This window comes from Pezoporus occidentalis, unplaced genomic scaffold (genome assembly GCF_034315485.1).
Source record: "Pezoporus occidentalis ecotype Australia unplaced genomic scaffold, CSIRO_AGI_Poc_V1 ctg117, whole genome shotgun sequence".
Taxonomy (NCBI): domain Eukaryota; kingdom Metazoa; phylum Chordata; class Aves; order Psittaciformes; family Psittacidae; genus Pezoporus; species Pezoporus occidentalis.
The window spans coordinates 2,203,464-2,222,436 of record NW_026912961.1 but is presented as its reverse complement, the minus strand read 5'-3'; the positions used below and the strand labels follow the sequence as shown (position 1 = coordinate 2,222,436).

General features: G+C 38.0%; 1 protein-coding gene across 6 annotated transcripts in view; it reads right to left on the bottom strand.

Annotated features, from left to right (window-relative positions):
• The window catches only part of FRMD3 (FERM domain containing 3), a 136,458-nt gene that overhangs the window by 28,832 nt on the left and 88,653 nt on the right, over positions 1-18,973 (bottom strand). For 4 of the 6 annotated variants that reach the window (XM_062640675.1, XM_062640692.1, XM_062640722.1 and 1 more), the window contains 4 exons: positions 14,944-15,041; positions 13,633-13,756; positions 1,636-1,723; positions 439-527 (listed from right to left, as the gene is read on the bottom strand). In XM_062640675.1, coding sequence (XP_062496659.1) covers positions 439-527; positions 1,636-1,723; positions 13,633-13,756; positions 14,944-15,041 — 399 coding nt within the window. Of the gene's footprint in view, positions 1-438; positions 528-1,635; positions 1,724-13,632; positions 13,757-14,943; positions 15,042-15,507; positions 15,762-18,673; positions 18,777-18,973 lie in introns of those variants that run through there. The other 2 variants (XM_062640712.1, XM_062640702.1) reach the window with 2 other exon arrangements.

The following is an 18,973-nucleotide window of genomic DNA, read 5'->3' as shown; positions in this document are numbered from 1 at the left end:
AAAATTCAGAGCATCCTCACCTCCTCCTCTGCTTACCAAATAAATCTTTCTACAGTGTTCAAATTGAGGTTAATTAAATGAGAAACTAGCAAGAGTCAAATAAAGATGCAGGTGGACTCCTGTAAAGTCTGCCAGACATCTTTGACAATAAGCCTTATTGGTGTTTTACAGCACAGCTGAAAAATTAACTTACTCAATTTTAGCATTAGTGCATTATGTTGATTAATACACACTGTGACATAATTTTCACTGGAAGAAGAACAAGACCAAATTATTACACTTCTCATCTAACATCCTTTAAAACAGAAACACGATCAGACAAGCAAAGGAATATTCACATGGTTCATCTTAAAGACAACAAATGCAGGTGACGATAGTAGGAAGAAGGGAAGACACAGAAGACTTGCATATTTATCTCCTCTTACTTCATACGCTTACCATTTTAACAAATGTATTCTTTTATTCCCCTGGAAAACTACAAATCCTGCAGCTGTGAATCCTAAAAATGTAGTCATCCCCATTGAGTCCTTGAAAAAGAAAAAAGGAAAAATAATTTTCCTCTCAGCCAATGAGGCATTTCTTACAGTACAAATTGTTCCTCCACTATAGATTACCTCCATTTTATTTTCCTTTCAAAATCAATTTTGAACACTTCTAAAGAACCAAGACTGCTCTTGCAATACAGGGCCTATTTATTTCTAGGCATTTAAATGAATAACAGCAACTTACGTTTTGTTTCGGTCTACTTCTAGCTGATGACACCAGGGAATCCTTAGGTATATTACTAATTTTGTTGAAAATATACTTCTGTGTATGTCATAAGTAATGTACAGACTAATTACAAACCATTGATTCACATCTGCTTCAACATTGATATACTTTAAGATTTCACAATACTTTTTTCTTCTGCAAGATACTGTGTTGGAAGTACTGCTGACAGTGTTTGCTACAATAAGCAAGAATTCTTGAGTACAAACCAGAGCATTCAGTGCACTTGCCTTTCAAATAGGAAAGGTCATTTTTTGATTTTTTTAACTCAAAAATAAAGTACTGTAATTCAAGTAATTAAAAATGCAGGTGTAAGGGATAATCAGAACTGGTAACTAAAATCACCTACTTCTACAGAACCACAAAATAGCAAAGCGGAGGAATACACAAATGCATTTCTGGTTCCCTCTTCTGTACATTTTGCTTGCTGCCCCTTCCTGAGATCTGCATATTTTGAGGACGTTTGAAGAACTAATCTGCCAAGGACTAACAATTTGTTGCATCTTCTGGACAGAATAATGCTAAATCCTGAAAATCTTGGCAAACAAAATATTTCACACTTGGAGGATTTAGAGAAATTTTTGCACAAAATGCAGAGAAATTATGAAGTATAATAAAAGCTTTTGTCATGACAATCTATGACAGTCTCCTATGATGTTCTGTTTCCTTTGGAGAGACCTTTCCTTTGACTGATGCAGAAATGTTGAGCAGTTAATGTTCTTCCAAGCCTTAAATGTAATATGTAGTTTCAGGCCAAGTTATTTTACAGATTACTCTGTATTTGTGATTGGATAAAAAACAGATGTATTTTTATTAAGTGTTAGCAAAAAGAACATTTTATTGAATCTTAGCAAAAATAACTGTTACCTTGCAAGGATGAGGATCAACACCATAAGTTTCCAAAGAATATGCTTTCAGGAGCAAATTTAATTCAGCAACAGCTGGGCTCTGACCTCTGAAATTACAAAAGAAACAGTACTTTCATAGAACCATAGAATGGTTAGGGTTGGAAAGGACAGGAAAAAAAAAAAACTGGAGAAAAAGACTTTTTGACGGAGGAGTTTAAAACATAAAAATGTAGAAAAGAAAATATCTTACTGAAATACAAGCTATTTTAACTACGTTTTCTTTATAATATAAAGATAGAAAACTTTTTGCATGTTTCTCCTGCTGATTGTACAGTGATGTTTTTATCTCAGTCCTGAGATAACATCATGTTACTGCCATTAACCACAGCTTTCTAATATCCTGCAAGTATTTCTTGTCTTCTGATGTACATGCACATCAGCTTGAATATGAAATAAACCTCAGTACCTGTTTTCCACAAACTCCTGCTCCCCAACTAATTTAAAAGGATTGTGCAGATTAACAAACATTCCTTGCAGCGCAGGATATAAACACGTCAATCATAGAATCACAGAATCATAGATCATATTACACTGTCTACCCAGATGCACACCTAATTATAGCAGTGCCTGTTACCAACATGATCGTTCAGAATCTGTCAGCATTTCCATTATATGCCCCTATTTTTAGGGTGTCCATAATTAACCATGAATATACACATGCAAGACTTGAGTTTTAGAGTAAGTTTTGTTATTTTTTTTCTCTTGTAATGCCTTCATTTCTAACACTGTTGCAATGAATTCTTACAGATTTACAATGCCTGTTCTGAGTATTATTTTATTTATGTATTTGCATGACTAGAATATATGATTCTGATAGATAATACTGTTTTGTGACAATTAGCGGTGCTTAGGACCTTTAGAAAGCTAGGCCTCATAAATGCTTCACATGCAAATTATCCAAAAAATAAGCCATCATCAGTGGGTCAAAGAGTTAGCCTCTGTTCTTCAAGGAGCACGGCAACAGTCATACTTTATCTTACCCCTGCATTTTGGGGTCCAGTCTCACATTGTGACTAATGGCACTTGGGAACTGGCATTTAAAAACTGCTCCGTGTACTGGTGTAGAATAATTTCCCTGTAATCTGTTATCCTCAAGTAGCTAGAAACTTAACAAGCATTGACATATGAGATTCAGTACACAGCCAAAGTACAGTTTAACAATTAAGACAATGTCTAGCATGCTTGTGAATGTCAAATCCCATCTTGAACCTAACAAGCTAATGGCCCATGGCAATGTAAGTGTCAATAAACTTTTCTGTGACATTGTTTGAACTCGTGCTCGTTTGTACTTCACTTCTCGTCACCTCTCAGTCAACACCATGATACATCTTTTGGGGTCTTCCGTATGCCTTTTGGTCCTCTTTCATACTACACTATGCACTTTATTTCAGATTACATTTTTGTTGATGTTTAGCTTTTAAAGAAAAAACCCACACAAGATTATAGAATAAGTGCTCTTCTTTTTGGTCTCTTTCTCAACACTTTTCAATGGAGCAGAACATGTTCAAGCAGAACACCAAAAATTTTAAATGCATATTTACACAGCTAAATATTTAAGGGGAAGACACCATGAAAGCAGCAAACAAAACAAAAATGCTAATTTTCCCAATCACCATTTAGTAACAATGTACTAAACAGTTCTTCTCCCTTTTCAATACTAATAAATCACAACTTTAAGTGTAATCTCAACTGTAAGACCATAAATGAGCCTTAAAAAGCCAACAAGTTTGTACCAACCAACTGCATAGGACAGACATAATTAACTAACTTGACCTAAACTACTTAGAACACTTATGTTGCATAGTAAGAAGCAAAAAGACCAGATGGTCTGATTGCTTATTGGAGACTGGGCCTCACAAAAAAATAAAATCATAAAATGCATCTTTTTCCACCTCCCTTTACTGGTTCAAAGGAAAGTAGTCAGTGTTCTGGTTTTAATGGATAAAAAGTGACAATTAGTTTGGAAAATGTGATTGGGGGGGGTGTGGGGTGTGGCATAGAATCACAGAATGTTTTGGATTGGAAGGGACCTTAAGATCACCTGGTTCCAATCTCCCTGCCATGGGCAGTGACACCTCACCAAAAATATTGAATTGCAATTATTATTAAAGAGAGACATTAAAAAAGAATTACCCTGCTCTTCTCAACTACAGCTTCTGAAACTACGCTGTCTGTGCATGTCAAGTGGAAGAAGCTGTGGTATTTAGGGAAAAAAAAACAAACCGTAAGACATGGACAAGTTTGATTTTATCAGATTACAGGCTAATCAAATAGCTACCGTGCAAAGCCTTAAAAGAACATCAAGGGTAATATGAAATGAAAAAATCCTCATTGATCCCTTATGAAGGGATTTTCAAGTCTTGATAATACAGTTTTCATCTCTAACTTACCACTGAAATTTTCCTTGCTAAATGAAAATGTAACTATAGCAAATCCTATCAGCAAAGTCAACATCTTTTTGTTAATCAGTGATTTAACACTAGATATGCCTTTGACAGGCTCTGTTAAAAAGTCTTTAAGCTTTCTATATTCAACAAACAGCCTTACACAGTGTGTCTTTCCTGTGCATCTTTCCTGTTTTGTAACTCAGTTCTCTCAGGAAAGTCAGGTTTCTCTCTCATTGCATTCACTCCTTTTGACCTTATACGACTTCACAAATTTTTCAGTAAGTGTTCAGCATTATTTCCATATATTGCAACCACTACAGCACACAGCTGGAGTTTGCTGAAGGTTCTGAACTGGACCACTAAAGGAAACCATTACACAGAAAACTTTCTGTATACAATACAAATAATAAAATGTGGATTACTTATGAAATTACAGCTCCACAATTATTAGTCATGAATTAATTATTCAACCTTGGAATCAATCAATCTAAGAATTCCTGATAAAATTTTAATCAAACAAAGACTTTAACAGAAGACTTAGAAGTCTGCAACACGCTCTGCTTTTTCCTTTAGGCTCATGAGAAGTACACAGTAGAGGATGTACAAGCTCTGTTTATTCCCCACAGGGTCTCCAACTCTGAAGCACTTCAAAAGCTAGAAGCTCAACAGGGAATACTTCCACGGTGTGCCACAGCAGTGATCTACTTGTTTTGCAATTCACTCTAGAATTTTCTCCCCTTCATACCTTTCCTTTGAGGTATGCATCTCTTACAAACTGAAGTAGTGAAACTTAATGAAAGTCAAGGATGAGATAGCACAGGATTGAGCATTAATTCCTTTAAACAAACAGCGAAGACTGTATAGCAATAACAGCAAGTAAAAACCATTTTCAATGCTATTCTTGGTTTCTTGGTTCCTAAATTATCTCAGTGAAGCCACTTCATCTGTCTTCCCTGATTCCCCTACTGACTTACGAAGTGCTGTGAGATACTCCTATCAACACACTGTTCATAATAATAATAAAAGACATAATTATTGTCCATCCTTTTTCCTATCTCTATGTCAGAGTTACTTGCTGCAGAATACAACAGGAATCCTGTGCTTGAGCATGCCCCATGTTCGATTAAACAAGAGGGTGTTTCAATAGACTTACTTCAAAGAATAAATACATGTGTATATAATGATCTGGCCTCTGGAAACATTACATGTTCACCTCCATGCAAACCAGGGAAAAGTACCAGCCATAAACCTTTAACTAACATAGACTCAGTCTCCATCAGACATCCTTCACCCTGTCCTGCAACTGTGGAGATACTTCACTGCGTCCTCAGGAGACCACAGTAACTATTTCAAGAAGGATCTTCATCTAGGAAATATTCTCTTTGCTATATTCCAGATCTTGTACATCTCTCTGCAGAAAAGGTTACCTGGGTTTCCTTTTAACCTAAAAAAAAGCCAAAATTCTACATAAAGAATCAACAGGTTTAGCTACACCATACAGCAATCACAGAACTGCTTACCACATGGTTGAGATTTTGCTGTTGTTTCTTCAAATATTTTTACAGGTGGTTGAGACTCAAATTGCTATACAATTACAGTGTTTAAGGTCTTGAGTAGTTTTTACTTTTCCTTTAAGCTCAGGAGATTTGGGCAGACAGTGGAGATGTTTCTTTGCTAGCATTTTTAGTCATGATGAAGGTCCTAAGGAGGACTATGTGGTAATGAAACAAATCTGCTACAATTATCAGTATTTCAGTTGTATTGGAGACAACAGCACAAACACTAAATGCAGACACTGATAAGTGAAATTGTGATGCAGGCTGTTTCTCAGTTTGTTAAATTAGCGAGGCCATGCTTTGCACATTGCCCATGCAGCAGCACTGTTTCCCTGAGAACTGGCTGGGCCACCTCATCAATAGGAGAACAGCCTTTGAAACGGTCTGCATATGAAAAGAGACCCTATCACGGGCCAGTAGAATTGCTGAAATATTGCAGGAACACATAAAACTTAGAAAACTGAAGAACACTCAAATATCAATTTTAACTTGTACTGAAAAACTGTTTTTTTTCTCTCAGATAGATGACAAAACCCCAAATAATCTCTTTAAAACTCTTTTACCAACTCTATTAAATTCTTATGGGTTTTATTTTACATCACGCACAGTTTTATGACATGTGCCACTTACATAACTCCTTCTACCAGAACATTTCAGATGACCTGTGTTCTTTCAGAGAGGTTGAGACAGTATCTCTGAAGCCTGTGTTTAGGTATTTGTATTTCAACTTCTTAAATTGATGCAGTAACCCAGACGACTTTAAGCCTACTCAACAGACAGCATATATTCATGGAGTAAATGCAGTTTTAATTTACCTGTTATTAATTTTAAAACTATCCCCATGATACAGAGACATCTCGTGAGCTATCTGGTTTTAATATCACGTAGATTCATCTGTCTGGTGCTGCCACACCTAGCCCATAAAGCCTCCCAGATAAAGAAGAGGTGGGGAGGGAAGAAGAGGGGGGAGGGAGGAAGAAGGCAGAGGTAATAGGTCCTTTCAGCAGATGAAGAAATCCCTACATTTCAGAAATTCACATAGACATCTGAATTCAGCAGTATGCTAAACATGCAGAACGTGAATCCAAACCCCTCCATGAGATAAGCAGCAACTAGCTTGGTAAAGAAAGCAATCATGTTTGTGGGTCATGGTTATGACTAGTCTTCACAAGAGGAAGGGAAGAGAGCGGCAGGGGGAAAAGCCTGTGCACACATACATGCACTAAATCTTTCCTAAAGCTAAAAAACAGTCACTTACAGTAAAAATAGATACCTTTTTCAATTCAAGTAGGTTATCCTTTCTATTGAGTACTTCTTGGAGTTCCCATTAAAAGAAAAATCACATGTCTTTATGTGTCTTTTCAGTTTTTCATTGTATCAGAACTCTGGGAGAAGAGCAGGGAGAAAGACACCTCTTTTGTCTGTGAAGTTCCTTTCTCTAGATTACTGACACAACTGTATCTCCCATTAAAATGATGCTCAGCTGCTCCTTACCATAAACCTTCAGGAAATACTCTCTTCTGGGAAAGGACTAGGAGACCAAGAGAATCTGTTATTTCAAACGTCTAATAAATATATATAAATGTACATTTAGTCAAATTACAACTGGTAGGAGTTATGGAGCAAAAAAATACACCAGAAAATTATAGCAGAATAGAAACAAACTATTCACCTATTACAACAAACACTATGGCATCTTAATATGAGATGATTGCTAAATGAGAGAGAATTAGATAATACTGAAGTTTCAGTGACATAGTATCATAGAATAGTTAAGGTTGGAAAGGACCTTAAGATCACCTACTTCCAACCACCCTGCCATGGGCCAATGTACATGTGCAAACTTAACAGCCTCATGGATAAACCTAAATGCCTATACTGGGAAACTGTAAATGAGCCAGCTTGGGCTGTCAAGGCTGAAATGAAGAGGACATTCAGTGCAGCCCAAGGCTGTAACGTAGGTGGCACCCTGAGCAGCTGTCACCACTATCTGCCTCTGAACTCCCACTACACATCATCATCCTCCTCACCTCTCTGAAGCCCTTGGTCTACTTTGCATAACTGAGAACTACAAAGACTTTGGGTCCTTCAGCCTCAAAGTCAGCCTATTCCTGTTCCAGCCTAACTCCTGCTCTTTTGCAAACTCCTCTCTCCCTTTCATGTAAACTTCAACAGATCTTAGTCCCCAGCAAAGAGACTTCTGTGACAGTAACATGACTTGCAAGCTTTGGAGCACACTGTATGCCTTCTGACAGGATTCTCTTCATGCATATGAGACCGTGAAATACCAATACGATTAGGGTAGTACACGAAGCTAAATTTAAAGCACAGGAGAATGTGCTCCCAGTATTAAATGCATAAGAGCAGATAATATAGTTTTAATTGCAAGAACCTCTTAAGTGAAATACAAGATCCACCTTATCCTGGACTTGCTAAATGGGAATTCAGGTTTAGCACTTTTTAATGTATTCAACAGTATGCAAGAAGTTGCTTTAATCTTTGATCAAATGATATTAACACCCAAACAGAGAAGCATTTTCTAGCAAGGCTTGCCAGGTCTTCTAGGACAGCCTCCCAGAATATAGTTAGAAACATTTGTAGTTACGCTTGCCAGTGGCTCCAGTGACAGCTCCATGTCTGCAGAAAAGCTGGAGAGCCAGAGCAGCAGGGATTGGGAAATCCTGTACTCCTGCTGGCACCAGAGTTTGAGCACACATTGTAACTGATTGTACAGTGACAGGAATACAGTACGAGTTAGAGCAGCAGAGGGAAGTTAGAAGTGCTTAAATCCCCACTGAGGAGTTACAGTACAGATGATACAGCAAAGGATAAAAAATGTCATATGCCTTTCAAATAAAATTTAGACAACACTTTTAATTCAGCTTGGATCAAAGACAAGCATTAATTTGTTACTCTGGTTTTCAAAAGAATACTGCCCTTTAGCTTAAAAGTTTAAATTGCTTTTGAGATAGTTAATAGCAGAACACGGAGGTGATTTCATGCCCTCCGAGGAAACTTCTCTTCTCCCAAAAGATGTTCTCCCACATAGGACTTCTGCAAAAAACATAATATTTGATAAACAAAATGGAGAAAACAGCCCATTCAGTAGCACTCGCCCGTTTTGAGCTTGTACCCACACTGGCCATACCAAGCAGGTCCCAGGTCAGCCTGGGAAACAGGCATCTGAACAGATCATGTAACTCTGTAATTTACAGGGAAAAGTCAATGTTTGCATAGGGATTTCAGATAAATTAATCGCTGTTTACATAACACTTTCATACAAATTACATGGCACAATATTTCGTATTAGAAAGAAGTGAAAATTGATTATCAGTTTTCAGGTGGGATTTAAAAAAAAATAATTTTCAACCACTAAACCCTTTCAAAAAAAGAAAAAAGGGAAAAATCCTTTCTGATTCCTACAAAATTCCCTTGATAGGGATTTATGTGGATCTTCTTTTTGGAAATCTCTGTATTTTCAGGTGTCTGGCCTCCGGGAGTTCTGCCTGGCAGATAGCTCCCAAAAGCAAGGGAATTTTAACAGAATAACAAATGTTCTGCTACAGGACATAGGATTTGATATAAATTCATAAGAAGGACTATTTGTTGTAGAAAAGGGAAAAAGGAATGTGACTGCACTGAAAACATCTGATGCTTTATTTGGTTTTCTGAAGCTAGTACTGACAAAGGTGCGTAGATAAGTAGAAGTCCATTGCTTTGTAAGAGGATCCCACAAAATCCAATAGCAACAGCTAGAAGTACAACTTTGCTGTCTATTAATGCCGGTTGCCTGAATAAATGAGCACTAGTAACTCTGCCATGGAAAAAGTACAACTGTTTTGGGAATATCTGAAAAGAGCAAACTCCTAAAAAAAAGCCCAACAAAATCTCAAATCCCTAAGAGATTATGAAGATCATCTGAGTGATCTTTCACATAAAAGCCCAGTATTCCTAATAATCCCTGTTGTCATGCTTGAATAATTAACCTTTCACTCAGCATTCGTTTCCTCTACCTAGAAGATGTCATGACTCTGCTTAACTTGATTTGATGGGTTAGTTTTGGTATGGTTTTCCACAAATCTATACAGAATTTTTTAATAAATTTTTTAAGATGGAAGCTTGCTGTAAAAAGAAATCAAAATTAACTGCAGCTTTATATACTGAGCACAGTGCAGTGTATTAAGTGTCTTTAATACTGCCAAATAAGTGAGAACTAAACATGTGGTTCCATGTACTTTTGCATGGAAGTCAAGCAAAAGAAAGATATTTTTTAACTTGGATCATTTCACTGATGTGATGTACAATTCAACCTTAGAAACACTTGCACATATCTAACTAAAAGGGATAAGGGACATGCAAATGAACAACCTTTATTTGGTTGGGGAGGGACCTTAGCATTCAGTTCACTTGGAGAAACAGGTACACCAGAATACACTCACAGAATATCTAGATTTGTATGGTCCAAATTTTTCTCAATCTGTTAAGAGTGGCAGGGAAACAGAGATGCAAGTAGCTATTTTTTCAGTAGCTATGCTCTGTTGTAACCATACCCAGAAACATGACACTCAAATCAATTTTGAGTTCTTTCAAGAACAAGTCTCCAAGTCTCATAAGCTCCTAGTAACATCCTCACATATTCTAAGATTTTAAGTCACAGAGCATTATCTCTTCATCTCCCAGCAGTATACCATGTTTCAAAAGAGGACTTACTTCAAATGACAAGGAAATGAGCATATGTATTGTGATTAAATCAAGGCATGTGTTTGCCCCATTGCTGGTAAGGTTAAATGAAGTAATTCTTGTACCTCTCCCTTTCTCCATGAGGGAAGACTAATTAATTAAAATTCATAAGGTAATCACAGCTCAATAAAACTGACATGCATTTCTGCCTGTCAAATTTAAGTTTTTGCAATTAAGTGCACTGGGAAGTAACACAGAAGGTCACATTTTGCTAAAATCAGTGATGTTTTCACAGCAACAACGATAAGAAATGGAGGCATACATGGTTTAATTAATAAGAACAAGGCTTCTAAATGGCACACCATGAGTCACTAAGTTACTGGCAGCTGTCACAGTACCCTACTGCTGCTTCCCATGCACTCCCCTCATGGTCTTTATGTGCCTCTCACATCATCCTGTAGAAGAAAAGATGTCCCAGTGAACAGGCCTTGAAGATGCTGGGACAGAATTCAGTGAAGAAATGGCTTCTTCCAAGGCACAAGTCTTTGGTTATTTGGAACCTTGCTGCATGATCTTTTTTATTTACACATCTGAAGAAAACAAAGAATCAAACCCAGCTGCAGTGCTGAAACTCACAAATAACTCTTCTGAATGTAGCAGAATGGCAGCTGGACTAAAATGGCTCTTAGTCTCTTACACTCTCCTCATGTTAGCTTTTAGCTCCAGTGCTGGCTTTCAGCTAACATGCGATTCAAATATTTTGTTTCAAAAAGGCCAGGGAAATTTCTGCAGCATTTTCAGAAATACTCAGCAAAATATCAGTTCTTATCAGAAAAGTCAACTTGCTGAATGCAGTGAATCAGTTGTGCTAATCAATACTAGACAGAAGACTATTAGCTCAATGCTTTTTTTAGCTATCTTTTCCAGCTAGATATAGAAACCTGATCATCAAGCTCTGACCTCTCTATGTACAGTTCATTATATGACAGTTATGTTTTATTAATTTGTACTCCTAGAATAGAGATCCACGGAATTAAATATCCAAAAAAGGTAAAACTTCCATGTGAACAGCGAATGTCTGATGTAAAAAAATGTAATAGGATGATCAATTTTTGGAAGACAGAACTACAGTACTGTCCAGACATCTCTGAAACTGTCTTTGTAACTAGGCTAACAGGTAAGACACATCAGATACTGCAGTAAGTGAAAGAAAACTGCTTCTTTTTCAAACGACACCACAAGCCAGAACCTGGGCAGAATCAAAGACTATAAAGACTTGAGGGTGCAAGTGAAAAATACTGGTGCCCAAGTTATCTTTTATTCCATTCTAACAGGTAGAGAGGATTCAGCCAGAAATAGATGTATAATGCAAATCAGCTCCTGGATTCATGACTGGTGCTGTCTTGAGAATTCTGGCTTTAATGACAATGGGACATTCTTTGATGACTACAGCCTGTTAGGGAAGGATGGGATCCACCTGTCTAGAAGTGGCCAGCTTGGTGAGGGGGGCTTTCAAATGAAGTCACTCATTGGTGGTATCCGTAGTGGCATCACTCATACCATCACATCCAACTCACGAATAAGCCAGGCCAGCCAGAGCAGCAATGAATGCTCCTTAGCTGTCTCCTGAGATGAGAACTAGAAAGCCAACCACCTCAAGAGTGTGTACGGCTATCACAAATCTTCTTGCACCCCTCCTGAATAGTGTGCATGCTCAATTACCTCTCTGAAGTGTCTGTACACCAACACATGCAGCATGGGGAATAAACGGGAAGAACTAGAGATTTCTGTACAGTGCAGGGACACAGTCTCATTGCAATTAGAGATATATGGTGGGATAGCTTGCGTAACTGGAATGCTGTCATGGATAGCTGCATACTTTTGAAAGACAGACTAGCAAGGCAAGATGATAGAGTTGCTCTTTGTGTGTGAGAGTAACTGGAAGGTATCAAGCTCTGCCTAGGGGTGGATAAAGAATAAGACAAGAGGTTACGGGTAAGAATTAAAGGGCAGGCTGACATGGGTCTTGTGGGCATTTACTACAGGCCACCTTATCAGGAAGAGGACAGAGGCAGATGTTACTGCCAAGCCACTTTCCGTTATCTTTGAAAGACTGGAGAACAAGTTTATAGAAAACGAGAGCTTCCTGAGGACTGGCAAAAAGCCAGTGTCACTCCAGTCTTCAAAAAGGGCAAAAAGGAGGACCTAGGAAATTACAGGCCAGTCAGCTTCACCTTCATCCCTTGAAAGGTAATAGAACAGCACATCCTGAATGTCATCTCTAAGCACATGGAGGAAAAGAAGGTTATCAGGAGTAGTCAACATGGATTCATCAAGCAGAAATCATGCTTGACTAATCCAATAGCCTTCTATGATGAAATGACTGACTGAGAAGACAAGGGGATGCTGTCTATCTTGATTTCAGCAAAGCTTCCGACGGTCTCCCACAAAGTATTTATACATGTTGCAATATGAAAACAAATCACAGGGGTTTTAAGCAAGTGCAAAGGGCCTTGTAATCTTTGAATAAAAATCATTCTTCTACTTTATGTAATTATTCATTTCCTTTAATTTGATTTTCTGCACATCCTATTTCTCTCCAGGGTTTCAAAGGGCTATTCCCAACTAAGCAAGCCACCTGGGACACCGAACAAGCTGCCCTCAGACTACTTGCATGTCATTTGCTTACAATCCTGAAGAGGGTAGAGTTGCACAACGCACGCCTACATCTCTCCCAGAAACACGGTACCTCTGGGACACGTTCAACTTGGAAACCAAAAAAAAATGATTGATCTGTGTCCATCCCCACTGTCACACTATTAGAAGTTTAGGACATAAAAAGAGCATGCAGAGTTCTGAATCTCACCTCCTTAGTCTTCCAAATAAGTTATTTAAATACATTTCCATGCAATTTGCCACCATGTTAACAAACTACAGATAAGATAACTTAGTTTCTGTCAGGTCAAAATCTATCAATACTTCTGTAATTCCACTACATACAGAAATTTCACAGCAAAAGACGTGTGATCTCTAAGTAAAAGATGTTATCCCACGAATCAACCAGAGCAGCATTCATGATGTGAGCCACTCCCACTAACCAGACCTACATTTGAAGTAAATGCAGTTTAAATTACCAGCACACATTCAGGAATCAGCTATGATTAATGAAGGCTAACAGGAAAAGAAAAACCACTATGACGTAATGGCATATTGAACTGTATACTGGTAGAGCATCTTTTGTAATCCAAGAAACAAACCCTCCTGACTTAACATTCTCTATTTGGAAATACAAAAGTGTTTCTTAGCTCATTGCCAAACAGCTTTCTAAATTACCTGAATTCATTTTTATGCATTTCAGCTATTTTCTTCTCGAGTTTTTGTGACTGCTTGGGAAAAATCTTAAAATCGCTGATGTAATTCTCTGGGTGTTCCTCAGGATCATAATCACCAAGCTCAGCTAAACAGATCCAAAACACAAGAAAAAGAATACATAAATTCGATTTCCACATTAGTTAACATTAAAAAAAGTCAGTAAATATCGTGTAATTCAAGATACTCCCATGATTGGTAAGAATCCAGCATCTCTCAAGAAATGCTGCTTTAAAGAACCAATAGTTAACTGAAACAAAAAAAATCCTTATAACTGCCCTCCAATCAATGAGTTTTAAGTGAAGTTCATGTTTATTAGCTGCAGCAGTAATTAGCAATCCTAAACTACTTTCTGTGTCAGAAACATGCTGTGTAAACCAGAGGCATAGGTAATCTTTCTGCTTTAAGTACCTGCCATTCTGGTACCAGGCAGAACTGAAACAATGCACCTCAGATTCTCCTCTTTTTTACACCAATTTATCCTAGCTGATATGTACTGGTTTAATTCTGTTCTAGCAGAGAAGCACAGGCTGCAACATTATACACACTTGTCTATAGTATTTTATTCCTCTTCTAAAAGTTGTGTCACTTAGGTACCCAAACATGGCATTTAGTGGTTTAGCTTTCTAAATAAGCCTCTTTTAATAAAGTCCTGACACAGTCTTGGTTTGGATACTCTGCCTTATAACGCATTAAGACCTTCATTCCTGTTAAGGCAGAAGGAAGGGAACTTCCACACATACAATGTGCCTAATCAGACATCCAGTTATTTCTCTGTGTGCAATTCAAGACATATTCCTGTATTTCTAAGGAAATGAAGGGGAGAATTAAAAACAATTAAGAACCTTTCTCCTTGAATTACATCTACTCTTTTTCCCAGGGATTGCATCATTACAGAGGTCTTCCATACTCTAAGAAAGGGCACTGAATGACACTTTATCCTGCTTAGGTCAAATGGAATAGGAATTTACATTCAGGATTCAGAACAGAATTTTGCTTTGTTTGTAAATGCAATCTAATATTAATGCCATAATTTTTCACTTTAATTCCAAGATAACCCATTAGGGTTTTTAAATTCCAGCTTGGTTTTAATTGGCTAAATGGCTGAATTACTTGAAACACTTTACAGTGCACGTCAGCGTAGGGAAACAGTGCAATGACAGCAACCAAAAAAAGGCTATTGTTAGCTATATTCCTGCAACAGTTTTGAGTTTCTTTTTATATTGAACACTCCTATCAGTTACGTATTTAAAAAAGCCCGCTGCTTGTACTTACCTTGGACAATACAGGCACCCAGGTAGGCAGCATCAGAAAAAGAACACAGCAAACGGCCATGGAAAATATCCCTTTTTATTTGTAGGTATAAGAGGTACCTGAAATATAGTTAAAAAAAAAAAAAAAGGAAACTATGTGGCATCTTTTTGTAACACATTTAACTTACCAGTGTGAAAACAGCTGTATGTCTCTCTGAAACCCTTCTGGATCTCTCTGTTGCCGCCTTAAATGGCAGGAAAAAGAGGCAAAGTGCAACCACAGGGAAAACTAGATGTAAGACAAAAGATTTTTCTCAATAACAATAAGTAACAAAACCCCACTAACAGCATGGAAAGTACTTTATCTAAAATGTACACCTGTTACAATGCTCATCAGTAATCTGAAATAAATTACAGCGTGTTTGCTTGAGCACACCCCCTCTCACTAAATGCAGGTATACACAGGAAATCTCTCTCTATATCACTGTACACAAAATAGCACATCGGCCACAGTGCAGAGGATTTCTCTCCTTTTCTGTTTTTTAATCTGCTAAGAGTCCTGGATGAAGTTTTGAGGTAAAAGCACCTGAGGCCCAGGAAGCATTGGGCACAGGAGCCCTGCCTGGAAGAAACCTGTCCCATTCCTCTCAGAACTGTTCTACCTCCAGGAGGACTTGGGAGAAGAAAACAATAGCCTCCTTCTACCTGCCTTCCGACTCCTACCACAGAGCAGCATTGTTTCTAGCAGCAAGAGTAGAAGGGCAGCCACAAGGCCATCACTGTCTCTCCCTTTCTCCCCTGGAGAGCAGCCTCCCAGAGATGGACCAGCTCACAGCCCAGTGATTCACTTGGAGCTCCTTTCCCACCCACCTAGCTAGTTACCATTCAGCAGCTTCACCCCTGTGGGAAAATTAAACCAGCATTGCTTAAGCCAGATAAAGTCAACTATTTAGAGGGTGCTATCAGACTCAATGGCTTCTGCTAGGGACTTCGGGACATTCCTTGATGCTGCCAGTCCTCTCCAACCTTGAGCTACAGTGTAGACAATAAAAATGTGCTTTATGAATAACACTGATGTCAGACATATTTTGCCCAAGTTACTTGGATCTGTGTGTATCATAAGCTCCTGCACCAAGTAGCTTATCTGAAGCTTACAGTGCATTCTAGATGTAAGACTTGAAGCAGCATCTATGTGAAGAGCAAGAGGAATTTTCTTCCTTTCCCTGGGTTGTTACTAATTGCTACATAAATATGAGACAGTTACCACAGAGAAAAGCAATTAGTTCTCACTGTGAACATATCCCCTTACTCTATTACAGTATTAAAAGTTTCTACAGGACCCTTGCACTTCAAGGCCTTTTTCTTTTATTTTGCAACCCCCTTTTTTTCCTGTAATTAGTGTTCAGTAACAGCTCACTAATTCACTGCCATGATTGGGTGCTACAGTACAAGCAGTTCCCAGAGGATAACTGCATCAGGATGCACCAAAGGCCTCAATGAGATGCAGTAAAAATTCTTAGTCTGCAATGACAGCAATGACAGTAGCCTGCAATTTCCAGACTACCGGAAAAGGCTCAGTATATTGATACAAATACCGTACATAACCTGGGCAAATGAGCAGTCCACATCCCAAAACTTTTGGTAAGTCTTTCCAGGGAGAAAAACTGGGTTGTGGTTCTTCAGAATGACCAGTAGCCTGAAGTCAGACTCAGTTCACCTTTTAAGAAGTGCCAAACCCATCCACCTGTGAAAGCGCATCCCAAGACTTCACAGCATGGCTTGTTACCTGAGCTGTAAGGTGAAAAGATCTCCACAACACCACACACCTGTGGCTCCTGAGTTTTAAAATTACCATAATGACATACAAAAGTAAATAGGCTTCTGGAAAAGAATACTAACCTACTGCTCCTGACTGACATTTGCAGACATGAGGCTGAGACTAGAACTAAGAATTTCAAGTCTCAGGACTATGCCAGGTCTGACTCTAGAGCTGTACTGACGGAAGCAACACTATGAACTCTTAACTTTTCCATTAATATTTTGGTATTTCAAGAAGATAAAATAGTTTTGAGGTAATTATTTCCCATGTATCAGAATTGGGAACCAATACTTCACACCCTGCATCTACTACAAAACCATCTATTATCTTCAAAGCCCAGGGAGAAATGGAAAATGTTTCAGAATTGACTCAAAGCATCTACTCAGGAGTTGGGCAGCATCTCTCTGTCTCCCTGTCAGATGCTACGCAATAAATCATAAGATTCCTGAAGTGAGATGGCAGGGAGTCCCTTTCCCCCTCCAATATACAGTTATTTTATGAGAATAAACCTGAAAACACACAGACATTAATTCATTAGAATCCAATCCCCCCCTTTTATTTTTTTTTTTAATGATAAATACAGCCATAAATACACCAGTTTGTGATCAATCACTAAGATAGCACACTGGCACTTAGGATCACAGGCAACAGCAGCAGCATCAGAACCCCCTTGGAATGAGGGCAAGAACTCATTTCTAGGCATTCCACTAAAATTCTGTGTGGATGAACATGGGAGTCTGGCTGGGAGTGTAAATACTTGCGGTATTTCTAAGCAAATAGGTTGCTGCTGATCAAAGAGTATCAAAGATCCTCAGTGTTGTTATTCAATTTCTGCATCCATAATAGTCTCAAGCCGTCTGAGCTAATCTTGAACAATAAATGCACATTTTCCCTGTAAGAAATGAGTTTTTTGCGTAAGCCTGCTTGCAATCTGAAACTACCAAAATCTGTCAAAAAATACTCCCCAAAGTTGGTTTTATTACAATATAAAATAATGTATACTCTTTAATCTAAATTGTCAATATATGCATTTTTGTCAATTACATGAAGCTAATAACAATGTATTATTAGCCATTTCCTCCAGCTAAATCACTGGCTCTGCAAGTTGTTCAGAATTAAAAAAACAAAAAACAAATAAATGAACAATTAGAAATAGCAGAAAATTTCCATTATCATTTTTCAGTAACTTCAGCATAATATATTTTTCATTGTCTTGTCTCCCTAAGATAACAGAAAATACTTCCTTTCTGTAACAATTAGGAAAACAGAAATGCATATTCAATTTTTGCTGAGAGGTATATTAACAGAAAATAGATAAGAGTAACCATGGGATATATAACTGAAAGAGCACGTAAGATACAATTTTAGGGAAAAGAACATTTGTGCCTCAAAGCTGATTTCTTACCAGTGATCATCCTGGGATGACAGAACTGAGCACAAGCTTCTGTCACAAACGTGGGCCACAGATGTTATTCATCTGTCTTTGCTTTAAAATATAACATATATATGTAATATATAAAATATATAATCCCTAGTGCTTGCTAGTCTCAGGAAGAAGCCCTGGCTACCCTCCCTTGCATGAAAGGGGTTTAGCTGTAGTCTCTTAAATGGTTCATGTACCTCCCTATTACATTAACAATTTTTAAAACAAAAACACTGATGTTTATTTTTTCTGTCACTAAGATTCTGTGCCACTGAGTTCTTGCATGCATTTCACCATTGAAATCCTTAATTAAATAGTCCAAAATTGTACTTCCAAAGAATTATGTGTATGAAATACGAATGTATGGAAAAAAAAAAAAAGAAAAAAAGGAAAATATAAAAAACAACTCCAAGACAGAATGCAGCAGCCAAGAAGGCAAAAGAGGCACAGAGCACGGTTCACAGTGGAGACTGGAGAAACTGTTAGATAGGACACAAGACAAGCACTTACACTCCTAAGGAGGGCAGGGAATTACCCATGCAGAGCAAAATCAGAGTCTAAATATGTTTTCCAGAGACTGCCCACACAGCAAGCTGTAGGGGATGCTGTTTACCTACAAAGCAAGAAGGGCAGTTTGGAACAAGACTAAGACACTAATGAGTTCTTTCAAATGAAGATCTATGCATTTTGGACTAAAAGCTGATCTTGCAAGCTTTGCCAGAGGTTGGCTTTACCTCAGACACTTCCTATAATCCTGATACAGTATTTTACGCCCCAGGTCAGCAAAGACCTATGAATGTGTGCCTGACT